Below are 27,681 nucleotides of genomic sequence, written 5' to 3' on the forward strand. Positions count from 1 at the left end.
AATAGCTGTATTTGATGGGGTCTTTCTTGCAGCAAGGACATGTTCCCAACACACTGAAAGTGATAGAAAATTTCCCACTGACTTCACTAAACCTTTGAGACCCAAAGCAATATTACAGCAGTAAAAAGCCAGCATTGTACAATGGCCTCAAGTTTCTCCTGGCAGTGAATGCCTTTTAACAAATATGCCAAAAAAAAAAAAAAGCTGAATCTCCCCAAAGCAAGAGAGACACTGAATGGTTTCATGTCCTTGCTCTGAGGGACTTTAATGTCCACGAATGCTCAGAGCGCTCAGAATTTTGATAAGTTCACTCTAAGATCAAAGCCTGTTTCCAGAGACTCAGAAACCTCCTCATTAAAGCCTCAGTCCTGAATCCACTTGTGCATCTGTTCATGTCAGTCAGGACTATGCCTCAGCACAGAGCTGAGTACTTCACTGGATCTATCCAGCAAAAGAAAATCAAGGGACTTGGAAGAACTGGAAGATCCATGTGACAAGGATGAAGCCCTCCAGTTAAAGGCCTAAGGCTTGCATCAGCCCACAGATCTCCCAGGTCATGGTACTCTGTTCCTTAGTAGAGAGGGTTAGAAACAACCCAACAAATTCCTTTAAAAAGTTTGCGCTTCACAGAAACAAGTTTCATTTAAATGCAGATAAACTCTGAGTAGCACAGGGAAGTACTGTCCTCACACAAACTTCTCTGGTGAAATGGGTGACACTCCACTGATTCATGTAATATCAGTTCTAAATTTAGCCATGGATGAGAACTGAAATAAAGAACATAAGCCTTTAGGGAGCAGGGCAATCTACCTTTCAAGTCCAAACAGGTTTATGAAGAATTATCCCCAAGCCGAGCTTACCACTCGCTGGTAATTTTTTCACCATCTCAAATCCCACATCAGAAGAATTTCAGGCTGTGACAGACAGATATACAGAAATAGATATAAATATAGATTAACACATTTAAAATTATCAGTCATTATTACTCAGAAACTGTTGTCACTGTCACACACGTGATATGGTTCTGCAGAATGGGGACATTATTTTATTGAGTTATAGATGGGGAAAAGGCATAAAGAATACAGGCAATGCACATATTTGAAATAGCAATATAAACATAAACAGAAAAATGTTCAAGTCAAAGTCACATGAAAAATTAGACTAATCTTCAGATTCATTCTAGACTTGTATGTACAGCGTTTTTACGCTAAAGGTAGAAATACAAACTCCAGAGATGCAGCACATCTCAAGAATACAAAATAAATAAACAAAGAAGAGTGCCAGTAAAAGAAAGAGAACAAACACTTGAATCTTCTTCCAGAATGATGAGAAAGTTTGATATGTAAGAACCATGGGAGAAGATGCCAAATCTCTGACAAGAACTCAATTTATTTCCAAACAAAAGCTCAAATAATAAGTCTTGTGCCTGGGAGTGAGCCCAAAGCATTTAAACTTTTCTCACTCCTGTTGCGGAGCTGAACAATTCCTCTATGAGAGAAACCTTGGAGCAGACCAGTGTTTCAGCAATCCCAGTGAAGAAATCCAATTCTGGGGATGATGGGGACATCACAGTTATTTATCCAGAAGGAAGTGTTTCGGCAGCTTCCAACCCAAGATGACTTGAGAACAAGGAATAGGCTGGTTTGGTTTCAGACTCTGCAGCAGTGTCTTCCTAATGGTCAGCGTCTGCAGGAGGAAAGCAATCGGGAGACTGTCATGCAAAAAGCTGCAGTAAGTAATGAGGAAAAATCATTAGGCTCCACACTGGATACAAAATGATAGCTTAGAACAAAGTGGAAGGTGTCCTTTCCCATGGCAGGGGGTTGGAACTAGAGGATCTTTAAGGTCCCTTCCAACCCAGGCCATTCTATGATTCTCTGATTCTCTGAAAGATTCACTGTTATTTCACTTTCCTTTCAAGAGTGTTACAATTAATAGAGTGGCACCGAGCACCATTAGTGGTTTTCCTGCTGGAATTTTCTTCTTCATCAATTTGTTTGCATAACCAAATATCCTAGAGAAAAAACAGCCCTGTTTCCACTCCCACAATCCTTTCAAATTAGATTTTTATGGTAGATTTTTCCTCTTCAGAAAAATAGGTCAGTTCCCCTGCAGTAATGCACACAATCTGAGGCCCACGTTTCTGCTTGGAATTGAGCACACATGGAATGCAAGTGCCCCTTGGAGCTGGGCATCTGCACATGCCACCGACTACTTCGACTGGTCAAGAGACTACTTGCAGATTTCCCCTGCCTTCAGAGCTGAAGCGAGGCCTAAATACTTAAGCCCTTTTCTACTTCCAATCTCCCTCTCTGAAAATATGGACCATAAATATCCTCTCCCAGAAGATTAGTCCTGGAACCTTACTGGGCTTAAAGTTACGTTCAAACAATGTCCTAATAAAAACAAATAGTAAATAAAGTGCGTTCCAAGGACATCAAATCATGATTACAATGACTCCCGTTTTTGTAGAACTTCCAAAATAAGTCTTTCTTTCTTTACGCATTGGAAAATAAAAAGCCTGGTATACGGGAATAAGTTAAATAGATGGGAATATGGAAGTAAAAAATAACAGGAGATTGCTTAAGAAGAGTATTTAAAACCAGAAAAGCTATTCCCAAGTAGCTTCCCAGGCAGCCTCTGTAAGACAAAATAGAAAAGAAAGAAGCAGAAAAAGAGGGATTTTTCAGCTTAGTGGGATCAAAGAAGTTGGTTTCAATGGGGTCTGAAAGGGAGCAAGGAGTACTCTGACCATAACTGCACACCTGAACCACATGATTTTACACACAGACAACTTAAATCCATCACAATTGAATGGTGCCTTCTTTCAGCATGTGTGCTAATGCTCCACTTCATAAAGCAGCCCTGAAAGGGTAAAGAGGAGAGAGAGCCCTACAAATATTAGTCATTCACACTGTGAGTCCTGCAGCGTGGGGACCACACAGCCACCTCCCTGCCTGCCTCAGAGGGCTGTTCCCCAGTTTTGATAAAGTTTTCCACAGTCTTGAAAGTGAACTTAAGCCCAAAGGTGACTTACATGGAAAAGAAAAAAACAAACCAACGACAAAAAAGCAGCGAAGTGAAATCCTTTGGAAAGGTTTTGAACTGAATATGTGTGAAATGAAATAAACAGTTCTCCCCACCCTGAAATAACAAGGGCAGTTTCTGTCAGAAGAGCTCCCCATGTGTTAATCTGCAGTGAAGCCTCAGTGCCAGAGCTGGCACTCTTTGAAGTTAAAGGAAAAGCTCCTTCTGTCTTTATGGTGCCCAGATTCCTGACTGAATTGAAAAATAATGGAGCAAGAGGCTTCCTAAGCTCCCAAGAGCTCTTTGAAGATCACTGCCCAGTGATTAGAGGAGATGTCAAGGGGACTGGGTTAGAAAGCTCACACTGGCTGAGCTGGAAACGCTCCCTAAAAGGGCTCCTGATTTTGTTGTGAGTGATCTCAGAACAAAGCTCAGCAAATCTGATGGCAGATTTGAGTAGAAAAAGAGAGATCCATTTTGTCAAAATAAAATACTTGGCTTTTTTTTTTAAATTTTATTTTGCCAATTTCACTTTTCCTTTTTTTTCCTACAGATTTATGTTAGCTAGAATCAAAGTTGAATTTTATGTGGGTTTTTCATAGTATTTTCATAGTCTTCTCCTTTCTTTTCTCCTTTGGAAGGAAGGAAGAAGGAGAGAGGGGAAAAAAAAAGAAGGTTGGAAAATGAAAGGGACTTTACTCATTTAAATTTTGCATAAATAAATTTTTTAGTTGAAGTCAAATTAACTGAAATCAACGTTTTCATGTAAACATGAAAAATACAAATGTAGCATTTTGACACTCTTTGATTACATATTTTCTACAGCAGGAACTTCTTGATTAAGAATTTTCAGCCAACTTAAAGGCACAAGTATTAGGAGTCCCTGCAATCTGGCATCCTGAGCCATAATCTTTTTGAGCAGCAGAGCATCTACGCTAGAGCAGAGTAGCGCCTGTAATACAAGCGAGGATAACACAGGGTAAGAGATTAATATTCTGCATCATACTGGGCTCTGTTATTTTTATCCTGCTGTTTCCTTCACTCACCATCTCATGACTCACACCCTCCCCACACTGGAATTTCTGTCTCGGTCTCCTGGCTCACTGGTGTGTTAGGGAAGACGTGCAGAGCCATCTGGAGAGCACCGCTCCTGCTTGAGCTCCAGGTCGCTCTGGAAAACACAGAGAGGCAGCAGAATTTACTGATTTATCATGCACCTGCACTGGCTGTTGAATCCCTTTAGCAAACTGTCTTCAGCACTTGTGAGGGTTGCAGTTCTTCCTTGTTTTCACAGCCTTAGTGAATCCACTGGATACAAGTCCAAGTTCCAGACAATCTCGTGGAAAGCTGGCACTGCACCAGCCTTTAGTAAAAATACAGGGCTCAGCCTGTGAGGTGAGAAAGGGCTTGTGAGAGGTGAATGTAATTCAAGATGAGTAAAAGAGCTGTTCCCTACACATTTCTTGGTTATCGCCTCAGGGATATGGTCCTTGATGCCACACTAGGCAGACCATCCAGGATTGATACTTCCTGAGGCCAAACCACAGTTCCCTGAAGTGGGATGGGAAGGTCACAGGAGGAATTAGATGTTTAAATCCTTACTAATTGCACATATAGCTACCATGATCCCAAAGGCGGAACATATGAACCCCAGTACAGTCTGCTGCTGTAGAACCCTGCACTCACACTTCCCAGTGGATTCAGTTCCCCAAGTGCCTGAACTCTGCCTTCTCTTTACATCCAGAAGTACCATGGAGTTTGCTAGTTAGGAACTTAAATTCTACCTCCTCCCAGAAATGAGTCTGATCAGAGGAAGCATAATTATTGTCTCTTACCTTCCCATTGAGTGGTAAGAGCCCCTGCTCAAGAATCACAATTCTCTCCCTTCCCTGTATCTGAACTTCCATCTCCATCTTTCTGAGGGCATTTTCTAACCAGTCAGCAGCCAAAAGCACAGAAGGTTCACTCTTTATATGAACAAGCAAATATTCCCTGGGCTAGAGGGAGTACTTTAGGCAGCAATTGGACACCATATCACCCTTCAAAAAAAAATATCATACCAGAAAATGACCTCTAAATCTCACTCTAGAAAACGTTTCCTCCTTTTTTGCCCTGCCACTTTCAAAAATGAACTTCATTGAAAGGTGTCAGAGAAGCTTTGTCCACAGAATGTTTACATCTTGCCAAAAAAAGGTGTTTATCTTGGGAAGGGGGGAAAAAAATCCTAACTCAGTAGCAAGATTCCCCTCATGCAGGTAGTGAAGCAATGGGCTCTCCAGGACCTTAGAGTGTGTCTAGCCAAAGTAATCCCCTTTTTTGCTGAGGAGGCAGGTAGGAGTCAGCTTGGTTCTGGAGTCAGTTTAGCAGAAGGATCATTTGTGTTATTCCAGCTTTCACAGGCAAACATAGCAAAGGATGTCAAATAGCCCTTTCTCACAACCTTTTAGATCCTCTGGCCTCCTGCTTTTTCATTTTTCTCCCATCTGGCTCTCCAGGTAACACTGGAAAACACAAAGCATGTTTTATTTTTGTGGATGTTTTATTCTCCATATTTGCCCTGGGTCAAACTTCCTGCTCGGGTCACATCAACTCAAGTCCTTCACATGGACTGCTGATGATGACTCAGAGCAGTCAATGAGCCTTTTGTTGGTGAAACAACCTCATCCAGCAGAGACTTTGTCGCTCAGAACCCAAACACCAGCTCAAGCCACCCGTCACATGCTCTGCCCTCTCCTCTTTTGCCTTCCCAACATAACTGGCTGCCTGGAGGGGGGCAGATGTGCATGATGGAGCAGGAAGGCTGACGGCTTGCACATCCACGCCACATCCAAATGTCAGGTCTCCCCTGAATCCAAAGGGCAGAAGCTTCCCTCAGTCCACCCTCAGTCTAGAAATGTGATTTCAACACAACAGTCATGCCCTTCCTCTCAGACAATTCCTGCAGCTGGAGGATGATCAATGCAAGAGCCCCAGGAGAGGCTGAGGAGGATGTGATTGCTGACCTGAAATGAAGCCTGTGCACACTGCAGGAGAAGCTTCCACTAAAATCTCTTCCACTGGAGTCAGCACCTCAGGACAACAAATGCTGCTGCAGTTTGAAAGACGATTACTGAAAAAAAAATAATAAAAAAAACCTAAAGGGAATTGGAGCAGCCAGAGAAAATCTTGTTAATGCAGCAGTGTCCTGCTGTGAGCTTTCTATTTAACAGAGAGGCTCTTGGTACTACTGAGTTAAACAAGTTTTTGCTGTCAAACACCTGTCAGCAGTCCTTTAGAGTAAAGTTTGTCCTGAGCTGCAATCTCCTGTTCTGAACCTGTCTTTGCCTGCAGCTGTTCTAAGTGGACTCTAAGAATCAAGAGGAACCCTTTCCATACCTTACCTTTCAACTCTGTCTTATCACCTGAGGTGCACAAAAGGTCAGGAAAGGACATAAAAATATCTCAAAGAGGGCGCCATGAGGGTGGTGACAGGCCCTCCTCAGTGGTGCCCAGCGACAGGACGAGGAGCAATGGCCGTAAACTAAACACAAGAAGTTTCCCCTCAACATGATGAAGAATTTCTTTCCATTGAGGGTGGCAGAGCACTGGAACAGCTCCCCAGGGAGGGAATGGAGTCTCCCTCTGGAGACATTCTAAACCCACCTGGAAACATTCCAAACCCACCATCCAGGTGGGTGTTTGTTCCTGTGTCACCTGCTCCAGGTGACCGTGCCTGGTTGGAATGGATGATCTCCAGAGGCCCCTTCCAGCCCTAAGGATTCAGTGAAAGCAATCACTCAGAACAGTCAGGAAATGACTTGCAAAGAGCAGCTTTCCTTTCACACTGAGTTGGTCTCTGCACTTCCTCCCACTCCCCTCCTCCAAACAAAAGGAAAGGAAGATGCAGGGACACTTTTGTGGTCAGCTGGAACATTGGATAGAGCAAAGCGAGGGACTTTGTCCATGAACTGTTTTTTTCTGGAGGATTGTTAGGTGCTTGGAAGATACATTTTTCATGGAAGTGTTCCTGATTCAATCCAGAGTTCTCTGGCAAAGGTTTCGTCAATCATATGGGAGACGAGCTCTTTGCCACCTCTCACAGACAGTAACTTCCAGGAGAGGCTGAGGAGGAGGCCTTCCTACAAGCTGGAGCAGGGTGGTTCATTTTACGCAAGATTTTAAATATTCCAGAAAAAAGAAACCCACGTAGTGTGATTTTCTTCTAGTGACTCAGAAGACAGAGATGCAATCCAGAAGGCAAACTAAATACTGAAATGTATATAACCACTGTAATTTCCAGAGAGCAATGATCAAAATTGCCTCATGTCTGTACACTGCATTCCCTGGAACTCAGCCTTCATGGCAAATGGATGCCTACTATTGGATAAAAATGTCATCTGGCACTGAAAACAGCAAAGAAGGATGGTAGTTCCTCGCTCAGAGCATCACTGAAAAGCACTTAAAATCACTGATGTAAGATTAAAGCCTTAAAAATAAAATCACATCATTAAAGAGCAGGAATTTTGCCTTGAACGTGAAATGTCACCAGTTTCAAGACAAATACAGTTCTATATTTGGAACAAGAATTAATGGGAAAGGAATCTGAAAAACCCAAACATCACTACTTGATCTTTCGGCACGAGAAACGTGTGAGATATTTCTCCATCTCACAAAGAGTTTCTGTCCTAAGAGGAAAGGTTCACAGTTTGCTTTTTTAAGAAACTACAAGTCTTGTACTTTCTAGTATTAACTGATTTATGCAAATTTTATACTTATCCTGTCCATGAATTAATGAGTTGCCAATCTCGCTGTATTTTCAGTCAGATCAGCACCAGGTCGAGAGCAGACTTGCTTAATAAGGGGTTTTATCAAAAGAGTAATTCAGCAAACATACATCAGAAATCCAGTGTCAATACTGACAAGCCTAACAAACTTTCCTAAGGAACCACCCAATTCTGTGGGGGCTGGATTCAGTTTTAAGTTCTTGGCAGAGATCAGTAACCTCTACTTGAACCGTGCTGTCCAAAATGTCTAAACTGAGCCCTGAGCTCAGTTCTGACCCCCACCAAGTCAGTGGCACCACACCAAGTGTCTTCCACTGCATCAGGACTGTGACTTAACTGTTTTTAAGCCAGACACTGGCAATTACCCAAAGTGCACCCTTTGGCTGCCATGGCAAGGTCTGGATTAACTCTTTCATCTCCAGCTTAATTAGATCACCCTTGATACATTCAGCAGTATGAGAGCAATCTTTCTGTGGCACTGCCTTTCCTCTGTTCCTGCTCCTACACAGGCTCTGTGGGCACAGACTTTATCTCTGTGAACTGGGAATGTAGCCCAGGAGCAGCTTCCCATCAGAAAAACACAGGCTTTACTGAAACAACAGCAACTCCCCTCATAAAATGCAGCATCAGGTCAGGTTTGCCTATGACAAAGGCAAATTGAGGCTGGCACAAGGCAGTGTTGAGTCTGACAGTGTGTGACTTCCACAGGTGTTGCTCGAGCTTGTGGGAGGTGTTGCTCTGACTCATGGAGGCTGTCAGAACTAACAGGGCAGCTTGGTGAGGCAGTCTTGCTAATGACTCTGGTGGTTGTATGAAGAACTAAGCCATTCACAAACTGAAAAGGAGCAAAAGATGTTTCAGGAGAGGGCATGGGGGCAGCCACAACTCCTCTGGGCAACTGGGCCAGGGCCTCACCACCCTCAGAGGGAAGAATTTCTTCCTAATATCCAATCTAAACCTGCTCTCTGTCAGTGTGAAGCCATTCCCCCTTGTCCTGTCACTCCATTTGTAAAAAATTCCTCTGCACCTTTATTTCTTCCTGTGAAGCCTGCACCTGCTTCAAGAAAGGCTGAATGTCCCCTCTCAGTGAGTGACACACTTGGTGCAATCACGGGAGAAGACCAGGCAAGGCTCCCTGGCAGTTGTGTTCGACTGAGTATCTAAATTTTCTTTGGAAAAATAGAAATGAGACAGAGTAGCCTGCAAATGCTCAATTAATTTAGAGTAGCTGGGACAAAAAGAATGTTGAGATCCTTCAGAGTAAGAGGAAAAAGCTGGGTGAACACACAGCAAAATGGCCAATAAAACTTGCAGCTGCATAACGTGTAAGAAAAAATCCTCACATGTATCACAGAGATCTAAACGTTTGTCTTCTGAAAAAACATGTTCTGGGTATTTGTAGTGATGCTGGTCAACAAGAAGCCAACCCAGATTAAATCTGAATCAGCCTGACACTTAACCAACAATGAATATTCAAGAGACCTGGCTGCCACCACTTCAGGTCAGTGCTCTAAATTCTACCTGTGAGAGACCAGCAGTGAAGTTTCACTACCTGCAAAGTGAAGGCTTGTGTTCACTACACAGGGTGCAGCCAAAGCTGTAATGGTGACAGGGTGCATGAGTAAAAGAGAGTGAAAATACCATCTTTACTGTAATCTGTGGATCAGCCCATTTTAGGATCCAGCTTTAGGTGCTGGAGTTTAAAACTGAATAGGAAGCCTTACAGGAGATGTGTGAATGATCCACAGCAGAAAATTTAAAAGCAGGGGAAAGTAATTACTTTTAAACACAAGATGTAATTAGGCTATGGAACTGAGTGACACAGGTAATCAGAGAAGCCAAAAACTTAACTGGATTCCAAAGGGCCAGGACACTGAAGGGAATATCCAGATTCTAAACTACAGAAGATAAAATCATGGAATAGATTGCTATTCCAGCTATCTTTTCAAATAGTAAGTACTAATTTGGCAAGGTCTTTACACATCAGTTCAGCACTTGCAACCCCTCAGTTAAGTTTTCTTAGGGGGAGTCCAAAAGTCCCATTTGCCTTGAATTGTTCCTACCTTCTCCAGCTCCATTTTTTCCAGCTTAAGCATTATGGACTGACAGTGACACCCAGCCTTATATAAGAGACCACAGAAACAGACTGATTCATAATTTAGGCTCCAAGCTGACAGTGAGGAATAATTGACTCATCCTGCTCCTTTTCCAAAGTGATTCTTGCCACTAGTTCAAAACACAGCTGAGACCGACCCTTACTCCATCCACCTAGCAGTGGGAAAGTACCAAAACCAGCAGCAGTGCTATTTCATGCTCTCTCTGTCTGCTGAAGCCAGTTGCAAAATATCCATTCAATTCTACAGCACAACAGATCTTCAGAGTCCAAATATAATTTGAATCAGGTAAGGGTGGAGTGGGCATCTCTCTGGTCCAAATTCCAGTCTTAGAATCATGGAATGGTTTGAGTTGGAAGGGACCTTAAAGATCATCCAGTTCCATCCCCCTGCCATGGGCAGGGACACCTTCCACTATCCCAGGTTGCTCAGAGCCCCATCCAACCTGGCCCTGGACACTGCCAGGGATGGGGCAGCCACAGCTGCTCTGGGAAACCTGTGCCAGGGCCCCACCACCCTCACAGGGAAGAATTTCTTCCCAATACGCAATCTAAACCTGCTCTCTGTCAGTGTGAAGCCATTCCCCCTTGTCCTGTCACTCCAGGCCCTTGTCAAGAGTCTCTCTCCATCTTTCCTGTGGGCTCCCTTCAGGCACTGCAAGGCCACACTGAGGTCACCCCAAAGCCTTCCCTTCTCCAGGTTGAACAATCCCAGTTCTCTCAGCCTTTTTGTATGGCTCTTTATCATCCCCACCCTGGACTGATCCTAGGGGTTAGTGCTCTGCAGCTAAGAATGGTACAGGTTTTGTATCCCTTATAGGATTAAGTTACTCTTCATTCAATGCCTATGAAATTTGGTAACAGCTATGACATAACTGGTACTGAGCAGCACAGGCCACCCTCCATGCCACCTGTACTTCACCATGGGTGATACTGATGGCCCTCAACACCCACACAGGATAAAAGGAATGCATCAAAAAAATGTTGCTCAGCACCTTGTTGAAGTGTTCCCTTTGTGTACAGCAAATTATGGAGATGGCATCTCTGTTTGCAATAACTTCAGTGTCCCCCCTGACTTCTGAGATGACTTTTAACAATGGGGATTGTCTACCTAGGAAAAAGCCATCTGTGTCCTGGGTAGTCCCTGCACAGCCATTCTCCTTTCAAATAATAAAGATGAAATTTGTTTTAGTATTCCCAAGTGGACTCAGTTACACATAAGTCAGGCCTACCCTTATTCCAAATGTGATTATCCACAAAGGAGTGTGCAACATTTTGAGTCATCGTAATCAAGAACTAATTTTTTCTAATATCCATTCAGATTACACTTCCCAAGTGTTCCCACATAGGTGAAGCCACGAAGCTTTAGGAAAAAACCTCTTTCCAATCTCTGGGCATTCTCTACAGAAGAAAACTTGCTGTAAATTCTTGCCTGTAAAATCTGAAGAGCCACAGTACTGTCCTTGTTACATGCACTGCCTTTTCCCCAAACAAATGTAGCAGGAGCAAAATAGGCCAAAAATCTGCAACAGAAACTGCAAGATGATTCTCAGAACATACATGTGTTGTGGCAATGCCCCACATACACTTCTGTTCCCAAATACCTTTTGATTTATCACCTAGGGTACAACAAAAGGTAAGGCTCAATTACTGGGGAATTTTCCTTTTCTTTTTTCTCTTTTCTTTTTTTTTTTCCTTTCTGGAAAATATGCTTTTGTAAGATATTTCTTGCTTTTAGCCTGTGTGCTTATAGCATTATTTTGAAAAGCCACTGGGCAGATGGTCCCCAAATGTGAGTTAATAACTTGTAGGTAGCTTTTGGGGAAGCTTTTTGAAATCCCTTCATGCAAAATGATTTCACGAACTGCCTGCATGCTGTTCTTTGGCCATTTGAACAGACTATTTCAAAATGGTCAAGGGAAAAAATGGCAGATTACATCCCATTTGTTTTGCAGCAGGCTGCTACATTTATTTTACCGTGGTAAAAGACCATAAAGGGAAAATTAAGCACGTACAAGACTTTCACTGAAGATTTTTCTAGACCCTGAAAGCCATGACAGGCTTCAAGGTGAGGATGTCTGGGCCTCTGCCCCTCTTCTGCAGCATTTCTTACCTTTCAAAAAAAGGTTGCTTTTAGAGAGAGCAGCACAGGCTGAGTGTTCAACAACCATGAGTCAGACTTCACAGCATCATAAGGTTAATGTAAAAATCAGATTTCAAACAGGAGGCTCTTCCTGCTCACCACTGGTTTGGTAGAGATACTGTGTGCTCTGCATGGTATAAAGTTAAAAGTGTTTTAAGTGGCTGGTCTGGCAAGAATTTCATCATCGGTTTTGAACACATTTCAACAAAAATCCATCACTGCATCGATGACAAAATTCTGCAGCCTTTCTTAACAATGGCAGCACATCAAATGCCTTCTGATCCTCACCCAGATCTGCCTCTGTGTGAACCAATCAAGCATGACTGCCCTCTCTCCAGGGTGATGTGTAACTTTAGAAAATAGAACCGAAAAATAGAGTATTTTCAGTTGGAAAGGCCCAACTCTCTGAGCACTCCTCTCCCAGTGTATATTGTGCCCAGCATTCCTCTGTTCCAGGTGCAGAATCCAGCATTTGTTGTTGTTAAATTTCACCCCATGGCTCACAGCCCAATGCTCCAACCTAGCAAGGCCTCTTGGCCCTGAAGAGAGTCAACAGCACCTCCCAGTTTGGTGTCACCAGCAAATTTCTCATGGCGTGTTCGACTCCTGCATCCAGCTTGTTGATAAATAATTGAACAGGACTGGCCCTAGATTTGAACCCTGAAGAAACAAGGCCCAAGGTATGAAAAACCATCAGCTCAGAGCCCCAGGTCGATAGTTACAGCAAGTGGTACTTTTTCCTCAAGCACAGCAAACTCTCCCACCATAATGGACCAGGAAGTAACACTTCTATCTTGACAGGGCCAAAGTTTTGAGGACAAAGGGCAGGTCTGAAATGTACTTTCTTCTCAGAAATCACACATTGCTAATAGATACGTACCTATATTTTCTTTTTCAAACCTTCAGCTGCCTTGCAGCTCACAGAGAGCCAATCCACGTGGGCTACGAGCCACATTTTAGATGGCATCATTGAAAGGGCCTCATCCAGAGAATCAGTGATGAGCACAGTCTAAGAATGTAAGCAAAACTGATTGCATTGGCTAGACCAGAAGGGTAAAGTCTGGCGAGCAGAGTGATAAACATGATGGTAAACAACTTTACAGTTTCATGTTAGCTTATGTCTATGAAATATGTGGGCATAAAGTGTGGCCACATGGTCCTTCAGGTTAAGGTATTGGCCTACCCATCAGGACATGGGCCCTACTCTTCTGCAGCCCAGCACTGTGGGATCTGGGAAAGTTATCTAGAGCTCACTCCTGCTTTTCAGTTCCAGTCTTAACATGGCATAGTTATAACGCTTTGCTTTCCTTCCTGTCCATTCTCAATTCAGTCCAGAAGTCCTACAGTAAAAGCCACCAGTGGGCATAATGTGTATGGAAATTGGGTAGGGAAGAATCAACCAACTCTTTTGCAGTGTCTCATGCCTTGAAAAGCAAATAAAATTAGGTATTTCTCAGCTCCAGGAGGTAAAGGAGCTGCAGACAGTACTGATCCTGTGCAGGTTTCCTAAAGGAGGACTTAAACCCAGTCTATTTAAAGTCCAATAGTAAAGATCCATTCTTCTTGTAAACTATTCCCTTCTAAAGCGTTCCCTCTCGTCCTGCTGCCTCTCCAACATCACCAGTGCAGTGCAGCAGAAAAGGATACGAGCTTTAAACTCAAGGTTTTCTCTCCTCAGCGAGGGAGGGAGGGATGAAGGCAGGCAGGAAGGCAGGCAGGAAGGCAGGCAGGGAGGAAGGCAGGGAGGAAGGAAGGCAGGAAGGCAGGGAGGAAGGAAGGCAGGGAGGAAGGAAGGCAGGAAGATCTGCCTCAAGATACAAGGCACTGTTTGCCTTATTTCTAAGCACAGCTCTGCTTCTTGCTGTTGTCCTGTAAATCCCATCTAATCAGCATCTGCAGCACTTCAGAGAAGTCTGGAACATACCACGGTCTCTCCTGTGTTGATAGAGCGACAGCTTAGGACAGCTCATGCCACAGCTTTTGCCTAAGAGAAGCAGTTTTAATTCCAGTCTTTCTTTCCCCCACGCAGCCAGCTACCTTTCCAAAAGCTGTAAAAATAAGTTATCTTCTTCAAGGCCAGTGTCCTTTGGCCAAATTCGGTTGGAAATGGCTAACAAGTTCAAAAATTACTGATGGACAAAAGAGTGACTAAAAAACCACCAAACCCTTCTCCAGACTGAGCCCAGCTCAGTCCACTTCTGTCTGCAGAGCTGATATAAACCTGTTTCTGTGGTGCTCCCCAGAACCAACCACGTGTAAAAATAGCTGTACCTAAACTTTCTGCTAAGGCCACGGTGTCCCTGTGTGGGGAATCATCCCCAACATGAGCCAGCCCTGCAAGGCCTGCCAACACCAGAACATGTGCTCCATGGCACGTACTGGCATCACCAGCAACCCTGCTGAAGGTGCATCCAACTCCTGCATCCAGGTGGCTGATAAATACGTTGAAGGGGACTGGCCCTGTTCAATAGGGAGCACTGGGCACAGCCACATCCACTCGGCCTGGAGTACAGAAGTTGGGAGGGAGATGATGATGAGGCAGAGCCTGCTGAGCCTGCAGAAGAGAGAGAGGGATGGGCGAAGGATGGTGTGCACAAAAGGGCTCTGCCACTGTCCAGGGATGGCTGATGTGCCCACCAAAGCTGGAGGAGAGCCGTGCTGGCTCTGTGGAGCACCGAGCCAGGGCCTGCTCAGCACATCTTGATCTTCCCCATGCCAAGAGGCTCCCGGGCAGCAGGGCAGGCTCAGCACGGACTCTGCTGGAGCTGCAGGACCCTGCCACTCCCTGAGCGCTGCCTGGCCTCAGTGAAAAGCACCAGCTCCAGGCTCCTACCGAGATCCAGAGCCAGCAACTCAGCGGGGGCTGCCTGTAGCCCTGGCTAGAGACAGAGCCGGTCTGTTGCCATGCTGCACCCTCAGAGCACGTCCTGCGCTGGCTGAACCCCTGTGCCACCCGCTGCTCGCTCAGTGTGAGCCTGCGATCTGCTAACAAGGCATTTGCTCTGACGAGGCAGCAAACACGAGCCCCCCACAGATCCTATAAAAATTGCTGACATTCACAGAACCGCGAATCAGCTGCACTCATCCTCCAAATTCCACCACCTCGCCGGGAATTAGAAAGCTGCAGGTTTGGTTCACTGCAAACAGGCTCAGATCTATGCTATGTCTTGTCCCAGTCATGTCAGCACCAAACTGGAAGGAACAGCCACAGGGCAGGCAGATTTGTCTGCACCACTTTGTTACCTTCACAGTTAAACCTTGGAAAATCCACTTTTTGCCAGGAACTTCTCCTGTTGCTGTTCCTCCCTTTGGAAAAGATGCTAAATGGCTGTTTGTCATCTGATCAGAAAGGGGAATTGCATATTGCCTGGCTGAGTCACAGACTGCTGAAATTCACTCCTGCCCTCTCCCTAAATTGAGAAGGCATGTCTGGCACACACCTGAGTAAGACACTTTATGAGTAAGGCTTCTTCTCAGTACAGGTACCTGGCTCATGCTTCCTATACAACAGAGACTAAAACTTTACAAAATCAGCCATGGGCAGCACTCCCAGGATATTTTTCCATTTGCACATATTTCTAAAAATGTCAACACCAGTCTAACCATTCTCATCTGGGGAGCCTGACATCAGATGTACATTAGCCTGGGAAAAAAAAAGTCCAAAATGCAAGCCCCTTCTAAAAAGGAAAACAAATTCAAAGTATGTTACACTGGCTCCTGCCTCTGGGCTCTCTGCAAACGAGAGGAGGAAATTTTACAATGTGATTTTACACCCATGACAATTCAATTAGAAAATCAGACAAAGGAATGGGCATGGGTTTTACAGGGATGAGACATGGGTGATATGTGAGATTCCTGTTCAGGCCTGATTTCCTGTTTGTTTGGGTTTGCTACCCAACAGCAGACAAAAAAAAGTCCCAGGCAGGACCTTAAGAGCTATGTGCAGTTCTGGAATGAAATCCAGACAGCTAAACAACACTGCATCTGACTGTGGGAGAGCTTCCCTGGGGAGAAAGCATTTTGGCTTGAGCATTTTTTTCCAGTCATCAGCCTCTGATTATTTTCTCTTCCAAATTCGGGCCCTTCACACCCCTCCCCAGCATCACCTGCCTTGCCTGAGAGAAGAGTACAGCTGAGACATGCCGTGCTACCATTTGGCCACTCTGAGTCCAGGCAAGAAGTGATGTTGTTTCCACACCATGCCCACAGCACATACTGTCAGCATTCCCTCACTGTTAAGAGAGATCTCCATTTAATTTGGGCTGCCAGGAGTCAAGCAAAACAAAGGATATGACTGCAGAGCTCAAGTCTATCTGAGCAGGATTCTTGGAATGGAATCCAGTTGACTTCAGTAGGACTAATCTACAGCTACAGAGTGAACAGAGTGCAGGGTGTGCTTCTGAAATATTTTAAATATACATTTCCATGAATGCTGCAAAAATGACTTTACAACTGCTCTCCCTCGGGGAAATAATTAGAAAGCCCTCCTCCCCTTACTGGCTCTGATGATGATTGCATCTGCTCACCTCCAAGATGTGTTTGGCACCTGAATTACACTTTTGCTTTCTTGCAAATCTTCATGTTTTCTACATGTGCATTTTCACTATGTGTCCTGCCTCTAAATATTAACTCATAAATACAATAAGCAGCATTTTCAGCCTTACTTATTGAAACAGACCTCAAGGAGTGATACCCTGACACAAAAAGTTCCATCACTTTTTCCCAGGTGGTGCACCTCAGCATTCCAAACTCCACAGTTCTGGTGGTCTTTTCTGTATGACACCCACACTAAACCACGTGCCCACTCATCTGCTGAAGGAAAAATCCCATCAATAGGTTCACCTGTCCTTAGTGGTCCCTTCAGAGGGACTTACTTCTCACCCCCCTCTTGGAGTGGTTGACAGCATCAACATCTTAAACTACTGTAGTTAGAGCTGCCAAGACCCATGGATTACAGGAGAGATTTAAAATGGAAGTTTACTTCTAGACATGCACCCTTTCTTCTCCCTCTGACTGAATTTAGCTCATGTTCCAGTCCCTGGGGACCCCTGACATGTAGGCTCACCTTGAAGCCACAGAAGAATTCTAGTCCTGGTCCACTTCCTGCCTGTGCTGGGTGGTCCGTGGTTTCTTCAGCAGTAGAATGCAGTGTGTCCCCACCCCTTCCTTATTTTTTTATAGTTTTTTCTTTTAATTTCAAGTTATTTCATGGTGCATCCTGCTGGATAGCAAGACCAGGGGATGTGCTCAGCCACCAGGGCCTCAACTGGAATTCTAAGCAGAGTTAGAAGATGCAGTGACTGAAACGCAAGGCACAGCCTACACTAGGGCCGGGCTAGGAAAATCAGGAAAATCAGCCAAAACCCAAAGCAACAGTATCCCCCTCTCACTGTCAGATCCACTTGTGCTCCTCTGCGTGCAGCTGGAAGAGTGTGGTGATTTTTAGTAGAGTTGCATATAGATGAGTGCAGGTGGAAGCAGAATTAGATGAGAACAGATTTTGGCAGGAATAACTGTGCTCAGTGAATAGAGGCTGATTATTGTTCGAGAATGTGCCAACAGGGGGAAATGTGTAAAGCTTTTAAGATACCCCAAAAATTGCCTGAGGGCAAGAGGCATCAGAACAGGGCTGTATCTACACTTGCCACCTCAAGAGTTTGAGGGAACTGTTCCCAGGAATTTAATCACAATCAAAGGCTCCTGGCCACGCTGGTAAGTCTGTACCCAAGCACTCTCTCCCAAAGTACTTCCTAGGCACGATGTGGGAATGAGCAGAGGCCAGGAAGGGAGCCCAGTAGGCTGAGTGCCGAACACCTTGTTTCAGAGGGAGCCTCTGGCAGCAGGAGCACAGCCTGTCTCCTGCCAGCTGGCCTCAGTGCCAGGGAATGGTCCTGGGCACATTTCATTTTCTAATATAGATGCAGTCAGGATGTCTATGAGAATTTGTATCTCCCCCTCAGTGGAATATCCAGCTTCCTTTTTAAGAACAGAGCTACCCCATTTTCCACTAGCAAGGAGCAGTGCAAATTCTATTTCGAAATGCCCAGGGTTTTCAAGCCTTCCAGAGAGATTTCTCTCTCATGCTCCAGAATTCTGCACTTCTCAGCCTCTGCTCCATTGTCAGTATGTATCACTGAGATGGAGACACTCTGGGAGACAAGTGGGAAACAGGAACCTGACCAAAATTTTGTTGGTTACTGGACCTTACTCCATCAGGCCCGCAGGAAGATGCCAATGCCCGCCTTAGAGCCACACTTCAGCACATTCTCCTAAAGGCAGGTACCTGGGTCCTTCCAATGCACTGAGCAGACTTTTAAAACATGATCCTGTGAGATACTGTGCAGGTATTTTGCCCAGTGGCTGAAATCCAGAAACAACTGTGGGAGCCACCATCCCTTTCTCAGCCAAATGCCCTGATACCTCAGCTGTGGACTCCTGCTCTTCGCTTTGCTCCCTATTTGGCTCAAGGAACACTGTCTCCTTCAAAGCACAGTGGCTAAGCTTAAGCTAGAGGGCATTCCTTCCCAGAACAAGGTTTGTCACCCTCCAGACTCCCTGCTTCTTTGCATCATTCTCTTGCATAATAAAACACCATGTATTTGCACAATAACCTTCCTTTAAACAACCCCCTTGTGCAGCACTACCTTGAAAATTACAGTGTTTGCTGAACTGAGAAACTCATACAATTTGCTCTGCAAATTCATGTTAAATGAATCACATTCAATCACACCCCATTAGATATTCAAATCATTTTAAACAAGACAGAGAAAAAAATTATAAGGCTACGTTGCTTAAATAATTCAAATAATTTCTCACCTCCCCAATCACAGGCATTTCTACCTACAATTAAGCAGGGAGGAGGGAGAGGAAGAGGTTTTAAATGTGTTGAACTTGCTTGAGAGAATTAAATAAGGTATAATGTAACTAATCTCTATGAACTGAGGAGAGCAAAGCAAGCCCTGGTATGGATCTGTGATAGTTTTTGGGGGAATTACTACGTGCTAGGACACCATCACTAGAGTGAAATCATGCAAAGGAAGAAATTCTACCTGCTCCTTGTACACACCAGAGCCTCAGACCAATGCAGTCAATTTAAATCACACCTTTTCCTCCAGCATCTTCCCAGAAACATCAACCCTGACGTGAGTATTTATCATGCAACTGTATCATCATGAGCAGAGCTGCAAGGTTTCATTGCACTCCTTGCCCACAGGACTGAGGAAACCACCACTCCTGGCCAGGGTTGGAGATGGGATTTGAGAGGAGACCATATATTTCACCATTTATCTCCAAACTGGCTTTGTCAGAAAACTAGAGAAGGTCAGAATTACCACTGTCTCGAGAGGGAAATTATTGCCTGTTTCCACCCAAGGTGGCTTCTCCAGCAACATTCTTTCCAATGTCAATTTTAACACAACACCTGTTTTCCACAAAATTGCAAATGACAATCTCCATGGCACACCATAGTTGAAGCACAGAAATAAGATATATATTTCTTTTTTCTCTTCTTCCTGTCAATCAAGTGTTAAAACCTACACTGATTTATTTGGAAACATCCCCCTGATGACTGTGAATTACTAATACAGGAGACAACTTGCAGATGACTTTTGGTAAATTTTAAATTCTATCTGGAAAATTATAAATTCTGCAGTAACCATAAAGACTGTGTGCTAGGAAGCCCAGGCTCTAATGAAAACACTTTGCTGCCAGCTAGGAAGGTTATTCATTTTACTATTAGATCAGGTAACTTCTGAGGCATCCACAGCTTCTCTGGGCAACCTGTGCCAGGGCCTCAGCACCCTCACAGGGAAGAATTTCTGCCTAATATCCAATCTAAACCTCCTCTCTGTCAGTTTGAAGCCTTCTTTTTCTTTAAACAAGTTGGTATTTCTCTTCACAACTTCTAATTCCAATTAGTTCTTTAGTCCTATCATTATCAGCCTTACTTTTTTCCTATTCCAATTAACATAAAACTTCTTATTTCATATTATTTCAGTGGGTACTATACCCACATTTTTCACAATATTTCATCATACAAATATTAGGTATGTTCTGGTCAATGGGCCCACAGAGTTACTGGAGAATTTCCATGTTTACTCCTCCTATGAGCTGACATGCTGATGTCAGATGGGATGACCCAGGTCTACTGAAGAGTATCAGCACTCTGAGGTCCCAAATTTAGGCCAGAGAAACAGAACTTTAACAAGCTGACAAGGAGAATTGGGGACCAGTTAATGCATACAGAAAGAAAAAAAAACACCAACAAACCACAACCAAACCAACCAAAACCCAAACATTTCAGAAACTACAAAAAGACTAAATGGCACAATCTAAAAAATATTTAGTGGTGCTTTATATAGCATAAGTGTTGGCAGAATGATTTGGGAACAATGATTTTAATTGGTCACAGGCTATATTATTATAAAGACCTTTTCTGTTTCATTTTTTGGACATTTGTAGCTATGGAGTGAGGCTGGTGGTCACACAGTGACATGGCTGAAGCTGCACCAAAGGCAGGCAGATGCTGCTAGAGCTTCATCTCCCAGTTTCCTTGCTGCCCCTCTGTCCTGCATGGGACCAACCTTGTTATTCCCCCACACGCTGCCTGCCACACAACATTCCGATCCCACCACTGGCCAAGTGGCAAGGCCAAAGCCTTGATGAGGTGCTTAAAGCCCTCCTTCCATTATTCCCTAAATCTGGCAGCAACCAGCCTGGAGGCCCCTGCCAAATTTCACTCCTGTTCATGGCATCTTGCTAAATGTCTGGATCAGATGTCAGTGAGGCAGCTTGTCCCTCACCACGGCTCAGTGGCACTGTCACATGCCACTAAACGCTCTCCTCATTTGACCTCACCACCAGCTTCACTGGCACTGATCAGGAAGGAGAATTCCATCACAGAAAAGGTTGTCAGGCATTGGAAAGGGCTGCCCAGGGAGGTGGTGGAGTCACCACCCCCTAAGGTGTTCAAGAAGCAACTGGACGTGGCACTCAGTGCTCTGGTTCAGCGGACAAGGTAGTGATCAGTCACAGGTTGGACCTGCTGACCTTGGAGGTCTTTTCCAACCTCAGTGATTCTGTGACAGGTTTCAGAAGAGCCAGACCTTTTGTGCACACATGCATCTCCCACGGAGAGTGCTCTGACATGTGCTTTGTTCCCTGATGGGAGGTGAAGGGCAGTGCCTAGAGAATGGCTCAGTGAGTGCACTGCAGCTCGACGGCCCCACCAGCACCACCTCCACCAGACCAGCAGTGTCTGCGGCTGGAGAGGCCAGGGAACAGCCAGCAGAAGTGCCACGTCCTCCTTACAGAGCCCAAATGAAAAGAGCACACAAAAGAGGGACTTGTTCGTACCACTCAGAGCAGCATTAAGTTCCCTCTGTGTTCAGTGACCCCACCAGATGGGTCACAGTGCACAGCTGCTGGCACCCAGTCCTTGCCTGCAGAGCCACTCACACCCATGCAAGAGACCACAGGGGGAAACTCTCTCTTCCCTCAGATCCACGTTTTAGACCTCCTAGTCCAGCCAAGCCCACTCCTATTTGTGCTTGTGTCCAAGCCCTCTCCCCCTTTGAAAGGCTTGGTCTTCCCTTCCACAGCCTTTTCTTTACCCTGCCTGTACACAGAGCATGGAACAATGGTTCACAGAGCTCCAGGAGATGAATGGTGTTATATAACTGCTTGTTACTGTTTTATCGGTTTTTTAGGATGATGGAAAAGTAAAAGGGAAATGTGGACTCCCCTTGGGGCCAGGCCAAGCAAACTAAACTTACATCACTGGTGACCCAAATGAACATTCACCTCAGGACCCCCAAGAATGCATTTTAGTGCAGTGTCCCCACTTGAGAGCACAAGCCATTAATAACTACAGCATGTGTGGGGTGAGGGAGCTTCCCCGCTGCAGCTCCTAGCCAGACGAGTTTACAAGGAAGTGTTGGTTTGTTGTTTGGCTGGGTTTGCTTGGCGTTTTTTATGTCTGCAATGAGTTGCTATTCATTAAGCTCTGATATCTTGATGCTTTTGATAGGGCAAAGAGGTTTGATTGCGCTTGCTGTTCATTCCAGGTCAGCTAACATAAAATCAATAGTGGTCAGGACATATTTCCTTCTTGTGATGGGCCTGGAAGAGAAAATTCTCTTCCTGTCTCACATTTCCAGGAGCTTTCTTGGAGGGACTCAGTTCTCTCTTACACTCTTTTGCAGCACAAATTTGCATCAGCACATTACGTGACTGTACCACATACCCACATATTAGCCCCAAAATCCAAGGGGAACAAATGGCTCCAAGGTTTCAGCCCAGTTTATAACTCATCTTTAAATAACCACCAGAGAATCAAAGAATACCCCGAGCTGGAAGGGACCCACATGGAACACCCAGGTCCCATTCATGATCTCAAATCTCAAAATCATAAAGATCAGTGCATCTACAACGCCTGCTGTAAACTGAGTTGCTTGAAGCACGTGTCCATGGTAAATGCTCTGCTGAACTAGGCTCTGACCATGTTTCTTGTCACATTACTCAGTGTTTGGCAGCAGTACCTCTCATTAGAAAGCAAATCCTTTACTGCCCTATAAGCCAGTAGAAGCTATGCATTCATTTTTAAAGGTGTCAAAGCCAAATTTGCCTGAACTCTGCTTAACAACTGTTTAGAAGCCCAAGCCAAACAAATATTTTTAACCATATTTTGAGAATAATTTGTTTTCTTTCTATTGGAAAGTTCTGTTGTTCTGTTATGGAAAAACAGCATATTCAAACTAGAGGTTGAAGAATTACTTGACAAGCTTGCGTGGAACCCTGTGCAGCAGTCAGGGTATTTTGCTCTCACTAGGCTTGGTTTTGGTTGGGACGAACCCTACTCTCAGTTGTAGCAGGGACATATTAGACATTAGAAAAGATTCTTTCCTGTGAGGGTGGTGAGGTCCTGGCACAGGTTGCCCAGAGCAGCTGTGGCTGCCTGGAACCTGGGATAGTGAAAGGTGTCCCTGCCCATGGCAGAGGGTTGGAATGAGATGCTCTTTAAGTCCCTTCCAACCAACACCATTCCATGATCCTATACAATGGAATCCAGAGCTGAATTTTGCAGCCTGGCTCCCGTGGGAAGTTAAAGGCCCTCAGCACCTTGCAGGACTCAGTCCTGTGAGGTACTTCTGCAAACATGAAGTAGGGTTCAACAAGCAGTCATGATAATGTCACAGTTCATGATAATGTCACTATTCAAGATAATGTCACAGTCCACTGCCACTGAGGAGTGAGGATTTCAGTCCTTGCTTCCTCACTTCCCCACACCACTGACCTTCTCCATCCCTTCCTTGCACCAGCTCTGGCACTCGCTTTCCAACTCACTAATTTGACACAAGAGATCTACCTTGTTGTTGCTGCATTTAATTTCCTGTCAGATGAGTGAGCTCAGGCAGCTCCAGGAAGAGAAGGCAGCACCTGCACTTGTACTTCCACAAGGAGAGAACCAGTTCAGTGCAAGCAACAAAAGGACACACGGTGGGAAGAAGAAAACTGAAAAGGAGGAAGGAAGACCAGGCCTTCCCTTTGTGTCATCAAGATCAACTTCACCCACCCCCATAGCCCTGATCTGCTTTCGTCTACATCAGCTTCCTGCAACAACTGCAGAGCTGTAATCCAGACCCCTAAAATCCTTACACAGGGTTCTAAACAAGTGGCTGTGTGGACACAGTGCCCCTGCTCTGAGGAGCCGACAGCCCAGTTGATGTAACACACAATTGGAAGACCAAACTCTGGTGGTCAGGAAGGTGGGGGTAGTGGTTAGAGAAAGACCACCCCAAAACTTTATCCTGAAAGACTCACTGCAATTGTTTGGTGCTTATTCAGGCGAGTCAGATGGATGTGATCACTGAGATCAAATCAAACCACTTGTCTGACCAAAAAGCCTTACTCCAAGTCCATCAATGACCTAGATCTCAGCACATGCAGCAGAGTTACACCACTTCTTTGTTTCATCTGAGATTCAGCCTCACCAAAGAGCTGATTCTGCACTTCCCCCTGATGCAACAACTCCCACCAAAGCTCACTGGAGATCTCCCTGGGTCTGGAGTGCAGCTGCACTGGGCGCTTTTCCTGTCAGTCTTGTTTCAAACAGCTCCTCAGCATATTACAGCCTCACTCCCCATTTAAATAAACAAGCAAACAAACCAAGAAACCAGCATCTAAAATCCTAAAATTAATGTGGAAGATGCTGTTCTCTATTACAAGATTCAAACTCCTTCCCCTCAGGCCTGGGTTTTAGACTAAGCACTCTGTTCATGAAAAGTATGACTTGCTTGGCACTTACTTTACTGACTAGGAAGGAAAAAATCACCATGCATTTGGGCATTATCATTAAAGAGCACAGTCAGGGACAAGGGAAGCAGCATTTGTGTCTGGGGAAGAGAATGTCAGAGCACTGCTCGGCAAAGCTCATCTCATTTTATCTCAGGACATAGATGAGGTACTTGAATAAATTATAATCCCAACTGAGCACTTAGTTATATTAGAAAATTTGTTAGAAAATTTGTTAGAAACAAACCTTGAGCAATGTTGACAATCAAGCCTTCTCTTTTCTGCTACTCTTGCTGTGCCACAGGATGTGGGAAAGGCATGGAACATCCTTCAGCAATAAAACAGAAGTTGGAGGGGGAAACAGACATGTCCTTTGCAAGAGAAATGGTAACACAGCTCTTTGAGCTAAAGGAGCAACTTTGTGTCGGTCTTCAGAGTAAGCTGTGATCTCGATGAAGACAATGTGTCACTCGTCTCTCAACAACACCTCAACTGTAAAATCCACAGCGCTGAGAAGGTTTTGTTTGGAAATAAAAGAAACCAGGAGTGTGTTTTGATGTAAAGATGGTGCTTTCCATCCGTGTCCAAGAGAAAAGCCACACAATGGTTATTTAAGCAGCACGGCATGCCACGTTCAACTCCTGAAGTGCCATCCACTCCCAGTCTGTGGTAACTAAAACCAGTGAACTGTGTACACAAATGGTGTGTGGATACATAGAGGTGACTGATACACATGCCCAAGGAACCTGGAGTGTACGCTGAAAACAGTTTTGCAGATATTGCACTCAATATTCTACTTTCTTGTTGTGCCTGTCCACTCCCTCGTGCTTTCGATCTGTTGTGCACTTGAAAATCTGTTCAGATCACTTTTGATCTGTTGTGCACTGGATTGAAACCAGTAACAGCAGACAGTGTATTTTTTCCTTTCGGTCTCAGATATATAACAAAGATACAAAACTGTAAAACTACCAAAAAAAAAAAAAAAAAGCTGCACATACTTTTTTGAGTGGGGCCAGTAAGCACATGACTGAATTACTTAGAAATTCTGAAACAGGAAGGTAATTAATAAAATTATTTATAAAGAAGTATATCTACAAGATTTAATAATTTAAGGCTCACAAGAAACTAACATATCAATGACAACAGAAGTTTTCTGCTCTAGGGTTCAAAGCACCAAATTCACTTCACATACAAGATAACCAGATGTGTACTGATCACAAATGGAAAACTCAGAAAGTGCTGATCTGCTAATGTTCCTAGTGCTTTAATGATATCATATTTCACAGGAATAAGAAATGTCCTTTCAACCATAAATACAGTCATACAGATACAAAATATATTTGAATAATTTCAATTTGAAACTACAGTACAAAACCCCTCAACCTCCCCCCTCCCATCCCCAATCCATTCACTCTCCACACACACATCCCCGCAGTTCTTTATACTAAATTTGGAGCAACTGAATTGGTTACAAATTACCCATTTAAAACCAATGACCATTTGCTAAAATAAGTTTCTACAAATTAGATTTTTCACTGTCATAATTTACCAGCTCCTGCATCATGGAGCGTAGCTTATTCTTAGTCTATTTTAAAAATAGGTGACCCTTTGTGTCATGGAAAAAGAACATAAAAACATGTATTCCTGGAGGACTGCTCAGGACAGTGATCAATTTATAAAATACAGCCTGACTTAAAAAACTAATTGGTACTAAAAGAATAATTATAGTATCAAGATTCTGACACCAGAGAATCCTTCTGCGCCTCTGAACTCTAACTCTCTCCTCTCCTCACAGGTCTGTTTCCCTATTGGTGTCCAGACAGAGAGCATAGAGAGATTTTCTGAGATCTACGTTACTTTTTGCTTTGATATTGGCTTTCTCTAAGGAGCTGGTGCCACTGTTGAACTCCTCACTGTTTTCCAAGTGCACAACAGATTTGTTCAGAGAGTTGTTACTGGGTCTTCTCTTCACTTCTCCCCCCGCAGTGCTGCCCTGAGCACTACTGTGTTCATCTTTGAGGATAGCCTGCTCTTCGTGGTCAGTCTCTCGGTGGTAGAAGTAATTGAAGTTGGACACGATGACAGGGACAGGGAGGGCAATTGTCAGCACACCAGCGATGGCACACAAGGAGCCCACAATCTTGCCCCCCACGGTGACAGGTCTCATGTCCCCATAGCCCACAGTAGTCATGGTTACCACTGCCCACCAGAAAGCATCAGGGATGCTGGAGAAATGAGACTCGGGGTCATCGGCCTCAGCAAAGTAGACAGCGCTGGAGAAGAGGATCACCCCGATGAAGAGGAAGAAGATGAGGAGGCCCAGCTCCCTCATGCTGGCTTTCAAAGTCTGTCCCAAGATCTGCAGCCCCTTGGAATGTCTGGAGAGCTTGAAGATCCTGAAGACTCTGACTAGGCGGATGACTCTGAGGATGGCCAGGGACATGGCTTGCTGCTGGCCCCCACCCCCATTGCTACTGCCGGCCCCGGGCTGCTGGTGCTGAGCCAGCTCGGTGCCCAGGGTGATGAAGTAGGGGATGATGGCCACGATGTCGATGATGTTCATGATGTTGCGGGAGAACTCGGGCTTGCTGGGGCAGGCGAAGAAGCGCACCAGGAGCTCGAAGGTGAACCAGATCACACAGGTGGTCTCGATGATGAAGAAGGGGTCAGCCAGGCTACTGGGTGACTGCATGGGTGGGGAGTCCCCGGGCGTGCCATTCAGACCTCCACCTTGTGGGGGCAGGGGTACGGGCAGCTCCCTCTCGTCCCTGAACTCGGGCAGGGTCTCCAGGCAGAAGGTGATGATGGAGATGAGGATGACCAGCACGGAGACGATGGCGATGGCCCGGGCTGAGCTGGAGCTCTCGGGGTACTCAAAGATGAGCCAGACCTGGCGCTGGAACTCATTGCGGGGCAGAGGCTTTTCCTCCTCTTTGATGAAGCCCTCGTCCTCCCGGAAGCGCTCCATTGCCTCCTCACCCAGCTGGTAGAAGCGGATCTCGTCGGCGAAGACGTCGATGGAGACATTGACGGGCCGGCGGAGCTTGCCGCCGGACTGGTAGAAGTAGAGGATGCCGTCGAAGCTGGGCCGGTTGCGGTCGAAGAAGTACTCGTTGCGGAGCGGGTCGAAGTAGCGAATGCGCTTGTCGGGGTCGCCCAGCAGCGTGTCGGGGAACTGGTTGAGGGTGCCCAGCTGCGTCTCGAAGCGCAGCCCCGAGATGTTGATCAGCACCCGCTGGTGGTGCATGGCGCCCGGGTTGGCCGCCGCCGCCGCCTCCTCCTCCTCGTCGCCCGCCGCCGCCATGGCCATGCCCCGGCGGTGTCCCCCTTCCTCCGGCGGCCCC

At 45.1% G+C, this 27,681-nt stretch overlaps 1 protein-coding gene across 9 annotated transcripts; it reads right to left on the reverse strand.

The window, feature by feature from the left end:
- Positions 1-1,017: 1,017 nt before the first annotated feature.
- Positions 1,018-27,675, reverse strand: KCNA5 (potassium voltage-gated channel subfamily A member 5). 9 transcript variants are annotated; one of them, XM_042050458.1, is made up of 6 exons: positions 24,585-27,675; positions 12,017-12,173; positions 11,464-11,522; positions 6,030-6,136; positions 4,074-4,198; positions 1,018-1,686 (listed from the first exon to the last, which is right to left on the reverse strand). In XM_042050458.1, exon 1 carries the CDS (start codon positions 27,645-27,647, stop codon positions 26,127-26,129), a length of 1,521 nt encoding a protein of 506 aa, XP_041906392.1. In that variant the 5' UTR covers positions 27,648-27,675; the 3' UTR covers positions 1,018-1,686; positions 4,074-4,198; positions 6,030-6,136; positions 11,464-11,522; positions 12,017-12,173; positions 24,585-26,126. The 9 variants fall into 9 exon arrangements, with proteins under 9 accessions (XP_041906392.1, XP_041906393.1, XP_041906389.1 ...); XM_042050459.1 differs by lacking the exon at positions 12,017-12,173; XM_042050455.1 differs by lacking the exon at positions 6,030-6,136.
- Between the last annotated feature and the right edge of the window lie 6 nt (positions 27,676-27,681).

This window comes from Corvus kubaryi, unplaced genomic scaffold, assembly GCF_017639235.1.
Source record: "Corvus kubaryi isolate FWS band 111438036 unplaced genomic scaffold, C.kubaryi_AGA036_p1.0 74, whole genome shotgun sequence".
Lineage (NCBI taxonomy): Eukaryota > Metazoa > Chordata > Aves > Passeriformes > Corvidae > Corvus > Corvus kubaryi.

Excerpts from the sequence above, each read along its gene's own strand:
- KCNA5 (XM_042050460.1), bottom strand. The coding sequence starts at position 27,647 with ATGGCCATGGCGGCGGCGGGCGACGAGGAGGAGGAGGCGGCGGCGGCG.